The sequence below is a fragment of the Phascolarctos cinereus genome, unplaced genomic scaffold (genome assembly GCF_003287225.1).
Source record: "Phascolarctos cinereus isolate Bilbo 61053 unplaced genomic scaffold, phaCin_HiC Scaffold_3;HRSCAF=262, whole genome shotgun sequence".
NCBI lineage: Eukaryota > Metazoa > Chordata > Mammalia > Diprotodontia > Phascolarctidae > Phascolarctos > Phascolarctos cinereus.
The window spans coordinates 50,523,242-50,539,865 of record NW_027555736.1 but is presented as its reverse complement, the minus strand read 5'-3'; the positions used below and the strand labels follow the sequence as shown (position 1 = coordinate 50,539,865).

Sequence of the window (16,624 nt, the reverse complement as noted above, 5' to 3'; positions counted from 1 at the left end):
ATCATTCCGGCCTGTGCTGGTGAGCCTGTGCTAGGGACTATAGGAGAGGAATCCTAGGAAGTAAGAGGAACCCTAAGACTAGGCAAAGAGAGACCAGTCAGAGGGAACTTTTGCTATTCTAAGCTTACCAGGGCTGGTGTTTGTAGCGTGGGGAGCCCTAGTCTAACCTGGTAGTATGTTGGGGGAGGGAAATAAGAAATAGGAAACTTATTCCACGGGATTTTGATTAGGCCAGGGGCCAGGGCACAGATTACACTCAATTCTGGGAAATTATATCAACTACGGTAAGCAAGAAAGTGAAGTGTGCCCTTTTCAGAAAATAAGTTTCCTCCAGCTGGTGGTCACAGCTAAAAAGAAGGCTTTCTAGGAGGGATGAAAATCAGGAAAACATTCCACTGCTCTGGAAGATGGAAGGGTGGGAGAACCATTTGGGTCATGGTCAACATGGACTCTTGAGAAATAGTCGTAGGGCTGCAAGGACTCGGGGAAGGAACAAAACCCCTCCTTTGACTACGGCTTGGCAAGGTTCTAACTCAGAGGTTAGATTCTAACTCAGAGGCCAAACTTATTTGGCCTACCACCCCCTTCTAAAAAATTACTCAGTGCCCCCCTGGAAATCTACTTTTTTCAACCTTTTAATGTTTTTTTTTTTTTAAATTTGCATCATTTCAAAAATATAAAACATATTTTTTAAAAATGATGCATCTTGTGGATAGAGCACTGGCCCTTGGATCAGGAGGACCTGAGTTCAAATCCGGCCTTAGAACAAACACTTGACACTAGCTGTGTGACCCTAGCAAGTCATTTAGCCCCAATTGCCTAAAAAGAAAAAAGAAAAAAAAATGAAGCATCTTTAATTTAATAATTTATTGTAAATTTGTGGGTTTCTTACTGCATTGAAATTTTTGATGACTTAATATTGCGCCATGTAACCACATAGTATCATATTGCAAACAAGTCGTTACACCCCCGTATTCCTGCCGATGCATGCTGGACTTCCCAACAACACATGACATGCTGCCTTGCCAACACTTGCTTGTTAAGACTTATCAGCGGACTTGACCACTGATCAGCTATAACTTGAATTTTGTGTCTTTATCTGGAAAATAATGTAATCACTATGACTTTAACTCTGTTATACAACAGATGAAACACGTACAAACAGTTTTTTAAAATTTTTCTTATCTTCATTCCTTATGCTTCCCCTCCTTATTTTTATTCAATGACCCCCAATTGCACCCAAGGCTACTACCACTCCCTATCATTCCAGAGCCCTCAGGGGGTGGTATCACCCGCTTTGGGAACTTATGCTCTAACTCCTCCCCAAACTCCATTGTTAGCAGTTATAACTTGGAGTCAAGAGAAGTTGGGGATAGCAGCCAATCAGAGTCTTCTTTGCCATGAAGGGGAGAACCCAGGGATATTATCTACAGGGCTGTGAGATTTAAGCCTCTGGTCAGGCAGGGAAATTAAAGAAAGAAGTTTGGGAGCTGGCAGTCTGCCCCTCCTGGCAGGACCTTGAAGGCCAGAAGGGGCCATCAACATGGACAAGTTCTTCAAGAGAAAAGCAAGAATGAGAAGCCATGAGAAAAATGCTGGGCATGGATGCTTTATAGTATGACTTAGCTGTGTGGATTAGGGGTTTCAAGTAAAGGTGGCTGGCTAGCAGGCAGATGTCAAGACCTTGGCAACCAGAGGGCATGCCAAAATGGAGCAACGAGGTCAATGCCTTGCTGTAATGAGCTAGTATATTTCAGGCCCATGTAAGGAAATCCAATCACATACACCCTCCTAGGAAAGGGTAGGGAGGAAGATGGGTTGGAGGTAGAGTAGGTGGGCTAATAGTACCATGATCAGAAAGGTAGAATGAATAATCTGTGGAAGGAAGGACTTGTCTGTCACTAATAATCCTGACCTGAGCTCCAGACTTGATTCCTCCAATTACTCTATAACAGTAGAATTAACTCACGTTTCTGGACTGGTCTTTTAAAATTGGTCCTTATATTGCAGGTTTGAAGATGGAAGGAAAGCAAGAGAGCCAGGAGAGACCTCTGTGTGGCAAAGCAGAACAACTTTGGCAGTTAATTAATTGGGTGGCCTTCCCTAGGGGTCCAGGCTTGTGTTCTCCTACATTATATGTAGGTTTAGGGGGGCTGGATCTCACATAGTAGGTTACTGTATATCTATGAGGGGGGTGGTGGTGGCAGACTTAAGGAATCATCAAAATGTCTTTGTTCATAATGATACTTTAGGTCATAAGGTCAAAGATGGCTGTATCCTTCATAATATTTTTATTCTCCTGGGTATGCATATGTCAAAGGTTATTGTATCCTGACAGTCAGAGGTTGTAGGACCCTGGCACTTGGAAAACTTAGATGTTGGTTCCAATACTTCAAAGTTCTCAAGAGACCCCCGAAACACTGAGCCCTTTCAGGCTCAAGGAGCAAAACTGAATATTTCAGTTCTTCAGAGAACCCAGGAAAGATTAAAAGGAAAACAATCAAAGAATTTATAACATACCTACTATGTGCCAGGCATTGTGTGCAAGGGTGCCATAGATACAATTTATAATTGCAAATGTTGTAATTCTCTCTTTCTCTCTCTTACCCTCTCCCTCTCCTTCTCCCTCTCTATATCTATCTATCTATCTATCTATCTATCTATCTATCTATCTATCTATCTATCCATCCATCCTCATGTACAATACATGCACACTCACATATATATAAATTGAAAAGTTTGTCCTTTTTTCTCTCCACCCCCTCCCCCCTTTTCATGGTTATTTATAGGCTACAGGGAGTCAGGGCAAGGTGCAGACCTTTTGGGAGGGGGACTAATGTTCTAAACCAGGGAGTGATGATTCCTATCCATTAGGAATAAGGGTTTGTAACACTTACCATGAAGGATGCGGTACCACACACGTCCGTTATCACCCTCGTCTGCATCAGTGGCCATAAGCTGGAGGAGGAGAGATGATATTAATTCCTTACGTTTAGACCATTCTAGAAGAAATGACTTTTATAGCATTCCTCTTCCCTCTCCCACCACCTCCATTAGTCCCTTCCCCTATTTAGCAGTTGGCCAAAGAGGGAGTTTGGGGATAACTGCATCCAGTTTAGCTCATGCCACCATAGGGGACTGAGCAGGATCCAGAACTCCCACAAGCACAATGGGGGCTCTGGTCTGTCTCTAAGCTAGTTGTTTCTTGACTCTTACTACCAATGTGGGACATGTGTGTGGAAACAGGCAGAATCAGGGTAGGAGAAAATAGGTGATGGGAGGACTGCTTTAAAAGAGCATTAAGGTCTTTCCAAGTAGTTTAGGACCTCATCTTAAGGTCTTTATTCCTCTTATTACCTTAACAAAATGAAATTATTGAATCACTTTCCTGAGCTTCATTTTCCTGAGCTATGAAAGGAGCATAATTAATCCCTGCCTGTTTCAGTGGCAGCCTTGACAAAATGGGTAGATTGCTGGGCTTGGAGTCAAAAGAAGCTGGGTTTGATGCTCACCTGTAGTACTTAGCAGTTGTATGTCCCTGGGCTATTCACTTAACTACTATGTGCCTCGAACCACTCCCTAGGACTTACCTACTGAGTTATACACTGGGTAGAGGGAGTTTCCACACTGGAAATTCTCCCTGCAGATGAAATCACAGATCTTCCTTCCCAGGGTTGTTGTCATATATCACTCTAACAAAGTGATCTATGAAAGTGAACTAGAAGGAATTAAGGGGTCATCTAATTCAACCCTCTCATTTTACAGAAGAGGAAACTGAGGCCCAGAGAAATGCCAAAAGTCACAGCTAGGATTATTATTGTGATGAATAACATATTTAAGGAGCAGCTAGGTGGCGCAGTGGATGAAGCACTGGCCCTGAAGTCAGGAGGACCTGAGTTCAAAGCTGTGTGACCCTGGGCAAGTCACTTAACCCCAACTGACTAAAAAAAACAAAACAAAAAACATAATGTATTTATACAACACTTGAAAGCAGGCTTTCTTAACCACTTTTTGTGTCAAGATCCCCTTCGGCAGTCTGGTGAAACCTGTGGGTCTCTTTTCAGGATAATGTTTTTAAATGTGTCAAACAAAATACACAGAATTGCAAAGGAAAGCAAAGGTTAGTGAAAATAAAGATATATATTTTTTTCTTCATCCAAGTTCATGGACCTTCTAAAATGGATTCCTCTCTAGGCCAATAATCTCTGTTTTAAAATTTGTTTTTTATGAATTACCTCATTTGAGTTTCACAATAACTCTGTGAGATAAGTATAGTAGGTAAAGGGAAGATATGCCTGGGGCTCACAGGAGCAAAGTGACTTGCCCATAGATAGTAAGTGTCAAGCAGATTTGGAACCCAGGTTTCTCAATTTCTAGTCTAGTGTTCTTTTAACTCTCATGCTTTTTCCTTAGAAGAGAAGAAGCCAAAGTCTTACTACTAATTACTACTAGTTGCTTAAATTTACCCGGTCTTAACAAATAAGAGGCATTAACTAAATGTGTTAATCAATATGGAGACTGATGACCCACACATTCTTCAAGGCATCTGGTTATTGCACATAGGATCATTCCAATCCCACCCGAGGTCATTGCTAGCTTTGCTTGATCCAGAAGATTTTGGACTCATTCCCCATAGACTGCCCCCTCTCCTTGGAACCTCCTAGGGCTCTCCTGGTTACCAACAGCCCCATTTCATACAGTGGCTCCTGATGCTAGAAAAGTCACAGAATCATCCTCATTGCAGCCCCTAGTAACACAGAAATCCTTTCTTGACAACATCCAGATAAATGGCCATCTAATCTCCCCTCAAGACCTCCAGTGATGGAGAATTTACTCTTTCTCAATGCAGCTCTTTCAACTTTTGGCCAGATCTAACCATTAGGAGGATTTTCCTGACATCAAACCTGAATACCTCTCTGCACCTTTTTCCGCTGTCCCTGGTTCTGCCCTCTGGGGCTAAGAAAAGCAAGCCTCATCCTGCCTCACTTGATGATAGCCATCTTACCCTGTCTCTTCTCTAGGCTAAACATACTCATTTCCTCCAAATGATATGGCCTCCAAGCCCCTTGCCACCTCAATTGCCCTCCTGTGGACACATTCCAGTTTGTCAATGTCTTTCTCAAAATGTGGTGTACAGTCTTTATAACAATATCTTACACTTATATCATGTTTTGTGGTATACAAGACACTTGATATTATCTCTTTTGTTTTTCACAACAACCTTGGTAGGAACAAGTGTTATTTCTCCCATTTTACAGATGAGGAAACTGAGAATGGTGAAAAGCCACACAGCTAGTAAATGAGATAGCAGCTGAACCCAGGTCCTCTGACTCAGAGTTATGACAAAGGTAGGTAACAAGTGAATGATGGGAACCATGTGGGAAATTTCTTAAAGCACAGAAATTTGTCCCAGTGCTGGAGACTTAAAGAACAGCTGACAAAACTGTACTCTAAGAAAGAGATTGGCAGTAGGATGGTACTCCATGGGTGGAGCTGTAGTCAAGCTGGAATGATGATTAGATAGAGAAGAAAAAGGAAGCTCCTAGCAGCTGGGGCTTGGATTAGTGGAACCCAAGTTCTAGCATGGTCTAGAAGTGGGGTATGTCCCTCTTCCTTGGCCCAGCGAGCTGCTCCCCATTCCCTGCCAACAGCATGGGCTGCCTTGCAGCACAGAAGGGGACCCTTTAGGCAGGGTGACAAGGCAGGAAAAAAAAGGGAGATTGCACTCTTGCTTCAAGGCAATCTGAGGGAAACACAGGATACAGCATGTGACAGGAAAGTCAAACCACTCTTTACCACCATTTTCCCCTCAGACCTGATGGAGGTAGCCCAGGACTCTGAGCCCCAGGGTCTTGGGACTTGCAATGACCTTTAGACCATTAGCCCTGCTTTCTAGCCTGGCCACAGCAGCCATGATTGAGGGGAGCAGTTCTTGGGGAGAAGAGGATCCCCTTCCTTGCCACCACCACCACCAACTGCTAACCAATGGAGAATGAAGGACAAACAATAGAGAAGAAATATAGAGACTAAATAGGGAAGCTATGTGGTGCAGTGCATAGAACCTGCCCAGCTGTCAGGAGGACCCAGTTCAAATCAGACCTCAGACACTAGTTATGTGATCCTGGGCAAATCACTTAACCCTGTTTGCTGGAGAAGGAAATGGCAAAACACTCCAGTATCTTTGCCAAGAAAACTCAGGATATTTCCACAGAAATTAAATACAAGGTGATTAGGAAGTCCTCTCCCTTTCAAACCTCAATGGATTTGATTTTGTTCACCTTTAGAATGTGCATTCCCTGAGGGCAGGGTCTGTTTACTTATACTTTGTATATCCAGTGCTTGTCATACAGAGATAGGGTTTAGACCTGTGATTTCATTATCATAGAGAAAAGTCAGGTAAGGACATCTCTGAGGTCAGTGACTTCTCTGCAATGTGTAGTCTTAGAGACTGGCCTAGAGACTTTAAATGATTTGACTTGGGTTACACAGCCAGGATGGGGTGTTAACAGAGGTGGGTTTTGAACCCAGATCTTCCTGGTTTCAAAGCTGGCTGTCCATCTCTAATATATTGAATGAACCTTTCTCTGTTACAGTGAACAAGCCACTTTCCTTCTCCAGGGACTCAGTTTCCTCCTCTGTAAGAATAAGTACTTGGGTTGATTTGATGAGCTCCACCTTCTAACATGATACCTTAAGGAGGGATGGGGGGGTGGGGGAAGAGCTTGGTTTCTAGTCCTCTTTCATTCCAAAAGTATATATCTATTTTCTGTGAGAGTAACTACTCCTCTCTTACTGTCAGTCATCAGCCTTCTTGAATGCCAAGTATGAAGACACTCCTGACCTTAGAACCCATTGTTAAAGTAGGAATCAGTATAAAAGAACTGGGCTGGACTTGGATTCAGAAGAACTGAGTTTGAATCTCAGGTCTGCCATCATCTTTGGGCCTCTATTTTCTTCATCTGTCCATGAGACCCCTTTGGGGTTTAAATCTAGGAAAATGGGTTTAATGGAAGACCATGTCTGTGTTTTAAGAACTGGTCTAGCTAAAATCTGAGGTTCATCACTTCAAAGGTTGGTTGAAGGGAAGTGATGATTTTTTTTCCTCCATCACATTAATTCACAAAATCAAGTGAGGCACAGAGGGCTATTGATTATCGTTGGTGGAGAGATTGCCCACACCAAAAAAATTACCCATCCTGGAAGTAATCTGACATCAGGGTTTGTGGTCTGAAGTGGTGGCTGCCCTAGGATAATAAGGGAATATTCCAGAGACCCAGGGAATGCTGGAAGAAGAAGAGTCTGGGGCAGGGGTACAGTCTCCTCTGCTCTTTTCAGGTGGGTTCCCATTGTTCACTGTTCCCCCCAAGGGGCCCTCCTAGTTTCTACAAGAGCTGGAGGTGTGCTAGCTCCCTGATTGACTGTACTCCCTTCCCCTCCCCTTCCCTCTCAGCCTCCCCAGGAAGTCTTGAATACTCAACAGGAAGGGCTGGTGGATGAGAAGGAGGAAGTGGGAAGTTCCATCAGCTGAAGACCTTGAGCAAATCAACGGAAGGATTGGGACAATTCCTCTGCCCTGGGAGGAAATGCAGTCTAGTGGTTCCACCTGGTGCCTCTGCCATACACTGCAGGGCTCCCCTGATTGGAGACCTTCCTTTACTACGAGGCACTGTCTTCCGCATTCCCACCTTGAAAATGGGTACAAATCCCACTTACTTTTCTGGCAATGCAGCCTTCTGAGGCTGAAGACTATAGGCTGGGAAAATTCCCGCAGTGCTTGATTACCAGACAGAGCTTTCAGGGTATCTGCTATTTCTCCCATCTAAAACTTGACCCAGGCAAAAGTGAAGACCTCCTTGTCCTTAGGGGGCAACTTCATTCTGCCTGTCACTGCCTCTCCCTTCTGCCTCACCTCACAGATCCAATTTGGGGTGCCGATCCCTTCACCCTAAGTCAAAGGATTGTACATTTAGAACTTGAAGGGACCTAGGAGATTAATTAGTCCACCTTATTTTATAAATGGGGAAACTGAGGTCCACAGAAGTACAATAATTACCTCTTAAAATCCTAAGCTAAAGCTCAGATGCCTCTCCCCACACAAGGCCTTTCCTGATTCCCTGTTATTAGCACTGTCTCTTCCCCTCTCCTTCCTTTTACATTAGATATATTGGTGTATATATTGTACTCCTCCCCCACCCAATTTGAATTTAAGCTCTTGTGGTTGTTTTTGTTTTTGTTTTTTTAAAGTATCTTAAACTACAGTGTTTTTTTTTTTCCTTCTGTCTTTGTAGCCCTGGGGGACTTAGCACTTAACTTTTATTGAATTTGATTTCCAAAGTCACAGAGTCAGTAAGCTGGCAGAAAGAGGATTCACATCCTCCAAATTAGTTATAACACACGGCGGTATCACAGGGGGGAGTGGGAACTAACAAGGCTGGGGGTGATGTGGGAGAGATATGAACGATGAATGAGGTGAGAACCATGCTCGTGCGGGAGTGGGTCAGGTCTGAGTTACAGACACCTGATCTCCCCAGCCAGCGCCTTCGCCCACCCCACAACCTGGGGCTGCTTACTCCCTGGAGAGCCACATCTCCCAGAAGCCCTCCGTTCACACTGAAGCTGCACCAAGGGTGCGGCTTGTGGGACTCCAGGATGGGAGGGAGGAGGAGGGAGGAGAATCAGAGCTCTAAGTACTAGAGCAGGTAGACTAAAGGCTCCCCCATGTTCTGGAATTCCCAGGAGCCATATTTCACATTATTTAGCTTTTGAGTAAAACAAGACAGCTGTGAGGCATGATGGAAAGAGGATACGACTTGAAATAGGGAAGACCTGAATTCAAATCCTTCCTCAGACATTAGCTCAATGAGTGTGCATAAGACAATTAACCGCTCTCCACCTCAGTTTCTTCATCTGTAAAATAGCAATGGTGCCTTCTTCACAAGGTTGCTGTGAGGATCAAATAATTTATGTAAAATGCTTTGCCAACTTCAAAGTACCAGATAAACGTTTAGATGTTATTGTTATTTCCTCTCCTGGTTAGGGAGGCTCCATCCTTGGCTAAAACTGACGAATCTCTCAGTCTCATTTGTGAGCCAGCCAGCTGTTGCTAGGGGCAGCTGCTATACTCTGGCTTCTGTGGGAAAGGAGGCTGAAGAGTCAGGGAGAAGGGATGGGGTGTGTGTGGGGGGGGGGTAGTGGGAGAGAAGGGGTGGGGGAGGGGAGGGATGGCTACTTCCTGGAGGGTCTCGGGTACAGGCCACCCAAATTGTAAGGACATCAACTACGATTGCCATCAAACACCATCTCCTCTGCCTGTCGGTTGCCTTGGACCGACCATTCTGCATGACTCCTTCCACTGGGAGGCGAGGGAGGGGAAAAGGAAAGAAATACAGGGAAAGGTTTATGTCCAAACAAGAGTTGGGGGGGCAGGGAAGAGAGAAGAGATGGGCTGCGGGATGCTGGGAGGCCAAAGAAGCAGCCAGCAACCCTGGGGAAAGGGGCCCACTTCCAGTCTCCCCCTCCCTCCCTCCCTCTGCCTTCCCATGGTTCCCACTCCCTCAGTAACCTGGAGGCTGGCAGGCACTGAATAGTCAGACTGTACCATTCAAACTTTCACCAGGGGAAGGTGAGAGCATTGGGAGGTCTTGAAGGGCTGAGAAAAGGCTAATTCTCACTCCACTCTGGCCTTCTCCCCTCCATATTCCTGCTGTCAGCCCTAACTCTGCCATTGCCACTACCTCCCCTCAAGGGAATGAGGGAAAGCATGACAATCCTCTAGGCTGGGGGCCCTGAGAGCTCCCAGGCTGGTCTGGGGAACTTCTTTCCACTTCTCAGTTGCCATCCCTACCCCTTGCCCATCCCCTCTTCTTCTTCCCTTCCCCCCAAGTCAGGACCAACAGCCCTGGGAGAGAAGAGAGGGGTAGGGGGGTGGGGGGAGGCCCACTTTATCCCACTTCTTAGGATTGTCCTCAGGGGGACAAAAGTAAATTAAAAGCTCAAGCCAGAGCAGAACGAGAGCAGCTAAAACTCCAGAGACCCAAGAAGAGGTCACCAGGAAGGAGAGACTGGCCATCCATCTCCAGGGACCACTGAGGAGCCTCTGTGCTTTTAGAGTGACCTGGACAGGGCTGCATCGTCCCAAGAAGTCTTTCAACTGAGTGCACTGAGAAGAGGTCAGTTCCCTATACCCCCTTCTCCCCAGAAAGAGCTACAGGGGGTTTGGGGGACAACAAGAATGGATTGATTCCTGGGCTTCTCTGGGGTGGGGGGCAGGTAATGAAGCAGAGGGGAAGCAGGAGCTTACTGCAAAATTCAGAGAAGCAGGGTTGTGTCCCCAGATCTGGGGCATCCTTTTCCAGCATAAATTTCAGTCCTTGCTTCACCTTCTTAATGTATTTGGTTAAATAGCATCTCTGGAAGAAGGCCTGAGAATTGGGAGTTTCCTTCAGATTCCCTTGGGGAAGTTACCAAGGAAGGAAGTTAGTCCAGACAATCTATCCAATGGGTCTTCACGGAGGGCCAGAGTAGGGATGTAGCCTCTGACGGTTCCTCCCTCGGCCCCCAGACCTGCTGTCCCCCATTCACCACTTGCTGGCAGCTTTCCTCTCTCCCAGTGTGCTGTCTCCAGGACACCGGTAGTGGACATCTGTGGTGACTGTCACTAAAGGGACATTATGAGAGAATAAATAGAGGGGGTTCTGCAGCCCAGCCAGCTTTGAGTCTCAAAGAGAGAGTGGTTTTGCAATTTTTCAGCAATGTGGTGTAGGGGTCGGGGTACTGGACTCGGAGTCAGGGATCTGAGTTCTCAGCTCTCTCTCTCACTGCATGAGCTGAGCACATCGTTTGACTTCTCTGAACCTCAGTTTCCTCATCTGTAAAATAGGGGCAATAATCCTTGTACTGTTGAGCTCACAGGGTCATCATGAGGAAAATGCTTTACAAACATTCAGATACGTAAATGTGAGCAATTATTCAGGCCTTTCAGTGGTGACCACTTCACTGATTGCAAGTAATTCTTATTTCTTCATTAAATCCTGGCATTATTAACCCCATATGGGTATGTGGATCACTGATATAACTGAAGGGACCTTAAAGGTCATCTATTCCAATCCCCTCAGTTTCTAAGCAAGGAAAATGAGGACAAGAGGAGTGACTTGTCTAGGGTCACACAGATAAAAAGAAATAGAGACAGGATTTGAACCCAGATCCAGTGACTTCAATTTACCTTTCACCATATACTGCTTCTACTAATTAGAAATAATTAGGAGTTATTAAGTGGAGCAGACTGGGGTCTCCACCGATAATTTTATTTAGAGACATTATCTTGGGGAAGGCAGGTTGGAGGGCACGTTTTGCCTCAAAGATAATACAATAATATTACTTCAAATGCTTTAGACATCTCCCTAATTCAGACAGGCTTTCTTCCAAATCAGTCCAAATTAGAGAAGCTTGCAGACACCATGCTTGGAAAAAGACCCCCACCTACCCCCCTTCTTCTCTGTCCCCTCTATATTTCCCTCTAAATGAGGGAAAACCTACTTTTTCTCAGGCCCCAGGGCAAACTACAGAGAGCACCTGGACTCCTTTCCCTTCTAGAAATGAGTAAAAAGCCAGGATTTGAATTGAGACCAGACTGGTCTCTGGGCTGGCTGCCTGAGAGGTGGAGGCCCCCGAATTGCTAGACAGACATCAGAATTTCCACAAGGCCTGAGTTGGGAGAGCTGGGCCACTGCCTAGAAAGGAGCAGAAGGAAGAGGGTCAGGATGCTTACTGCCAGCCTGCCTCTGGACTGAGGCAGGACTGAAAAAGGAGAAGCAGGGACCCAGAGCTTGCTTCTGATATGACTGGTGAGTTCTGAGGAGGGATGGGGGCAGCGGCAGGGGGAGAGGAGACGAGTAGGGGAGCTGGGTTGCTACTTTAATGATTAGGATGCATTAGCATGACAACTACCACTTTTTCATGGACCATAGTGATTACAAAAAATAAAAAACAAAAAAAGGCCCAGCCCAAACTGATCCAAGTGTGGCACTACCCTGGGCTATCTCTTATATAGGAGCAGGTGAAAATGAGGACCACTTAATGTTTGCTGTTAGAATATTTTCTCAAGATAAATATCACTGAAGAGGCGAATCTGCTGTCCTTTAAATATGACACTGTCCAAAGCCAAAAAGAATTAATTTTGGGGTGCTCCTGCTTCCCTCCAGGAACAAGGACAGTCCAGAGGGGACTGTTATTTCTCATTCATTATTACAGATTACAGCATTCATTCTTACTGTCCCTTCTGGGAACGGCCAGTGGCTACCACCCTGATCTCCTGTTATCTGTCTATTTCCAGGTGCATGATTTTGTTTTGTCTTTATAAATAACATCTTTGCTCTGAAGAGAAGCATCGTAGTTCAGTGGGTTGAGAGCCAACCTTTGCGTCAGGAAGACCTATCTCTGCCGTACACTGGTTACGTGACCCTAGACAAGTCACCTGACTTCTGACTGCCCCAGTTTGAGATGATGAATTAGCAGTCAGCAGTCAGTGTCTGCATTGGAAGGAGTTTCCACACCAGGAGTTCCTCATACCAATAAAAGTATGGGCCAAAAGAAAGAAAGAAAAACCTAAAATGTACCCCCCAAATCCTTGTTATGAAAGGAAGAAAGGAAGGGAGGAAAGAAAGACAGAAAGGAGGGAATGGAGAGAGGGAGGAGGAAAGGAAGAAGGGAAGGAGGGAGGAAGGGAGGGAGAAAGGAAGGACAGAAAGAAGGAAGGAAGAGAGGAAGGGAGGACAGGAGGGAAGAAGAGTGGAAGAGAGGGAGGGAGAAAGGGAAGGAGGAAGGGGGAGGGAGCAAGGAAAGGAAGGAAGGAAGAAGAGAGGAAGGGAGGGAGGGAGGAAGAGAAGGAGGGAGGAAGAAAGGGAAATAGAGAAGGAGAGATGATTCTTCTCATTTTGTAGAGGAGAAAGCTGAGATTTTGAGAGGTATAATGACATTTCAGATCATACAATGTCGCTAGTTAGGCAAGAACCCAGATCCCAGGACTTCTAGCATAGGACTTCATCTTTTGGGCCACAAGAACTGATTAAAAAGCCCGGATTCTGTCCTCTTCACCCCACGTCCAGCTCTCTTTCCTGGAGCTTTAGAGAGATGTGGCAGGAGAGTGGATAATGTTGGGCCTGAAACTTTATGGCTGTGTGACCTTTGACAAGTCACTTAACCACTGTAATTTAACTTCCTGATTTGTAAATTGGAGAGAGACAATGACTAGAGTATCTACCCCATAGGACTGTTGTGTCAAGGTTGGTTTCTGAGTCCTTCCATTATATATGGATTACAGGAGAGATGAGCACTGAGGAACCTGCCCACGAGAGCTCCCTAACTCTCAGCCCGGCTTTCTTGACCAACTCGACCTCTGTTGACCTTGCTCCACCCAGCCCTTTGCCGCCAGGGGAGATTCCGCAGCCCTTGTCCATCATCATTGCTCTGGCCTGCATCTTCCTTTTGCTGGCAACTTTTCTACTTTTTGTCACCCTCTGCAAGCCGGCAGCCATGGACCCCTCCCGTCACAGCCCTCATGAATGCATGCCCTACCACCCAGAGACACCCAGTGAGCCCCAGCTCCGCTTCTGGAAGCGTCTTGGCTCCCTGCGCCAGTCTATCCACAGCTTCCGCCGTGGCCGACCTGGCTCTCAGCACCCTAGGCCGGCCATCCACCAGCCCCTACCTGATCGAGATTGGAGCCTAATGGAATCAACCAAGATGTGATGAGGTATAGTGAGGGAATGGAGGTTAGCTTGTCCCTGTCCCACATGTGATGGTGGTCAAGTGCGGGTGGGGCAACCTGGTCTACTGGGCAGCCCACCTCCACTGTGACCCCACTTAGCCCCAACTCAACCCTTCTGCCCTTAGAAAAAGTACAAAAAAAGCTAAAGGTCCTTAGACTCTACCATTCCACCCCAGATACAGATCTTGGATGTGGTCATTTGCTTCTCACTGGAAAGTCTACCCAGGGACAAACTGGAGAATTGTATCCAGGTTAGCGGGATGTACTCAGAAAGCAAAGCAAGGATTTCCCTTGGAGAGCCCTTTGGTGAAGGAGCAATGTTTTCTGAAAAGCCCATTCCAGGCTTCCTGACTTCCTTTGAAAAACCATCTTTTGGATGTTGAAGACACAGCATTCTACCCATCCTTCCAGGCTGCCTCCTTCCTAGCTCCAGAGAAAGTTCTGAAACAGTCCAAAGTCATTGTTTAGCTCAGCGGTTTCTTCCAACCAAGGTCAAAACTGTCAGAGTCCCAAAGCTAAGGATTCCCAGGCAAGCTCTTCTCCACAAAGGACTCTACTTTAATTCTCAAGACTGGTCTGGGCAGGGGATAAGGATGAGTGGGGGGCTGGTACAAATGAATTATCTCCTAGGAGGGTAAATGAGGTCTCCTTGTTCCTCCTGTCCTAGACTCAGTGATCCTAGGATGCCCTCCTCACACCCCTATTACACTCATCAGCTCACTTCCACCACTGCAGGAGAGATGGAGCTCCCAGGCTGCGGGAAGTGGTGCCCTTTGGCTCTTTGGGCACCGAACTTTCCTGACCAATGGGCACAGACTGCTATGTATACTAGAAGCCAGGACTCCCTGTGTAAAGGAAGAGTCTGGTTTAAAGTATAAGTTCCCAACTGGTCTCTTGTCTTCTGCCATCTCTTCCTGGCCCAGCAACAGGCAAGGCCATGGATGTAATGAATAACACTGGGAAGGGAAGAGGATGAGCTTCCCAGAGGGGAGGTAATTATGCCAGTAATGCCGGGATCTATCTTGTTGTGCAGCTGGAGTACTAATCAGTAGGAATCCCTCTCTGTACCTGGGGGAAGGAGAGGGGAGCTGGCAGTCTGCAGCTGGTGGGGATGGCTTGATTGAAGGAGGAAGGAGAAGTTATAAAGGGATGGGTTCTGGTGGAGGGGTTGGTGGGCCTGGGAGGGGATACCTCTAGCTGGAGCCTCTTTCGCATGTAGGGACATCCAGATGAAAGGCAAAGCGGGTCCTCTGGACCATCAATAAAGAGCCTGTTGTTACATTCTTACTCCTGGTGACTCCAGGGTGGATGGATAAGGGGTGATGGAGTGGTCTCCCTGATGGCCTGAGAAGACCCTCTGCTGTTGCTGCACCTTCCCTTCCTACAAGAATGCTGGAGGATGGCTGAACTCTGTTCCATAGGACTCTGGTCTCTTGGCTGAGGGCACATGCTCCAAGTTTCTAAGTCAGAGAGAATAAAAGGAATACTCTGTCTTCTCCTTTTACCTCAGTGTACAATGCTTAAATGCCTTTTTCTTCATGAAAGAAAATGAGACCTGAGACCTTTCTTCCTTCTCTGCTCATCCTCTCCACAGCTGAAAGATTGACTTTCCTAAAGGGCAGACTGATCAGGCCATTCTTTCTCTCCAAAAGGCTGAAGTGGCTTCCCATTCAGAAATCAAATGAAATAATATCTGCAAAGCACTTAGCACAGTGCCCTCCTGGTATACAGTAGGCACTTAATAAATGCTTCTTCCTTTTCCCTATTGTATACAGGATTAAATAACAACTCCACTGCCTGTCATCTAAAGCCCTTCACTGTTGGATCCCAGCCTCCATTTCCAGGCTATTTTTACCCATGAGTCCCCTTTGCACCCTCTTTGTTCCAGCCAAATTGGTGTGCTTGGAGTCACCCATACTGTGTTTCCCACCTCCGGGACTTTGCACAGGCTCTCCCTCCTATCTAGGATGATTCTTCAAAGCTCAGCTCCTGCCATATCCCACCTTAAGCTCCTCCTGATTGCTCTCCCTCTTGCCTCCCTGTCACTCTGTACCTACCTTGTGTATATCCTGGACTTACTTATAGGGGGCAGGGACCACACCTGTGAGTTCACTCCCAGATTTGGAGACTCCCTTCACCAATGCAAGTCATCACCTTCCCTGAAGTTTTTAGCCTTTGTTGCCTAGAGTACTGAGAGGTTAAGTTGTTCTTCCTCAGGGTCAGTCAGCCAAAACAGGTGGTACAGTGGAGAGAGCGCTGAGCTGGAAGTCAGGAAAACCTGAATTCAAATCCAGCTCAGACACTTACTAGCTATGTGACCCTGGGCAAGTCACTTAACCCTATTTCCCTCAATTTCCTCATCAGTAAAATGGGCTGGAAAAGGAAATGGCAAACCACTCCAGTATCTTTGCCAAGAAAATCCCAAAGGGGTCTTGAAAAGTTGGACATGACTGAAAAAGACTGAATAACAACAGTGTGTTGAAGGTGCAGAATTTGAACCTGGGTTGTTTTAGTAATGAAGTCAGCCCTCCATTCACTACCCCACATACGTATTGTTTTTCCCAATAGAATGGTCTTGCTCCAGGGTCTCTGAGGGTGACAGAAGAATGCTCCCCTGAGACCTTGAAAGGTGTCCCCATAAGGCTGACAGAGAGGGTTCAAAGACCATGCTTCCTCAGTTATAACCCAACACTTCTCAGGGCTCTGGGTTCCAATAGAGCCTTAAGAGTCAGAGGTAACGTGGCCCATCTCCCATCCAATGGAGAAGCCCTGTCCTCTGTCAGATTATTTGGCTGCCGTGTGATTCCTCCCAGTGATGGGGAACTTGGTTCTTCCTGAGTCAGCCTGTTTCAGTGTTGG

At 46.2% G+C, this 16,624-nt stretch overlaps 2 protein-coding genes across 2 annotated transcripts in view; one reads left to right on the top strand and one right to left on the bottom strand.

Annotated features, from left to right (window-relative positions):
* Positions 1-16,624, bottom strand: part of CDH23 (cadherin related 23) — a 606,235-nt gene that overhangs the window by 131,354 nt on the left and 458,257 nt on the right. The window contains exon 28 of the mRNA XM_020994435.2: positions 2,898-2,958. Coding sequence (XP_020850094.1) covers positions 2,898-2,958 — 61 coding nt within the window. The remainder of the gene's footprint in view (positions 1-2,897; positions 2,959-16,624) is intronic.
* CUNH10orf105 (chromosome unknown C10orf105 homolog) lies at positions 12,336-14,982 on the top strand. Its single transcript, XM_020994443.2, has 2 exons — positions 12,336-12,575; positions 13,319-14,982. The coding sequence occupies exon 2, from the start codon at positions 13,324-13,326 to the stop codon at positions 13,744-13,746; it is 423 nt and encodes a 140-aa protein (XP_020850102.1). The 5' UTR covers positions 12,336-12,575; positions 13,319-13,323; the 3' UTR covers positions 13,747-14,982.

Coding starts and splice junctions, on each gene's coding strand:
- CUNH10orf105 (XM_020994443.2), top strand. CDS start 13,324: ATGAGCACTGAGGAACCTGCCCACGAGAGCTCCCTAACTCTCAGCCCG.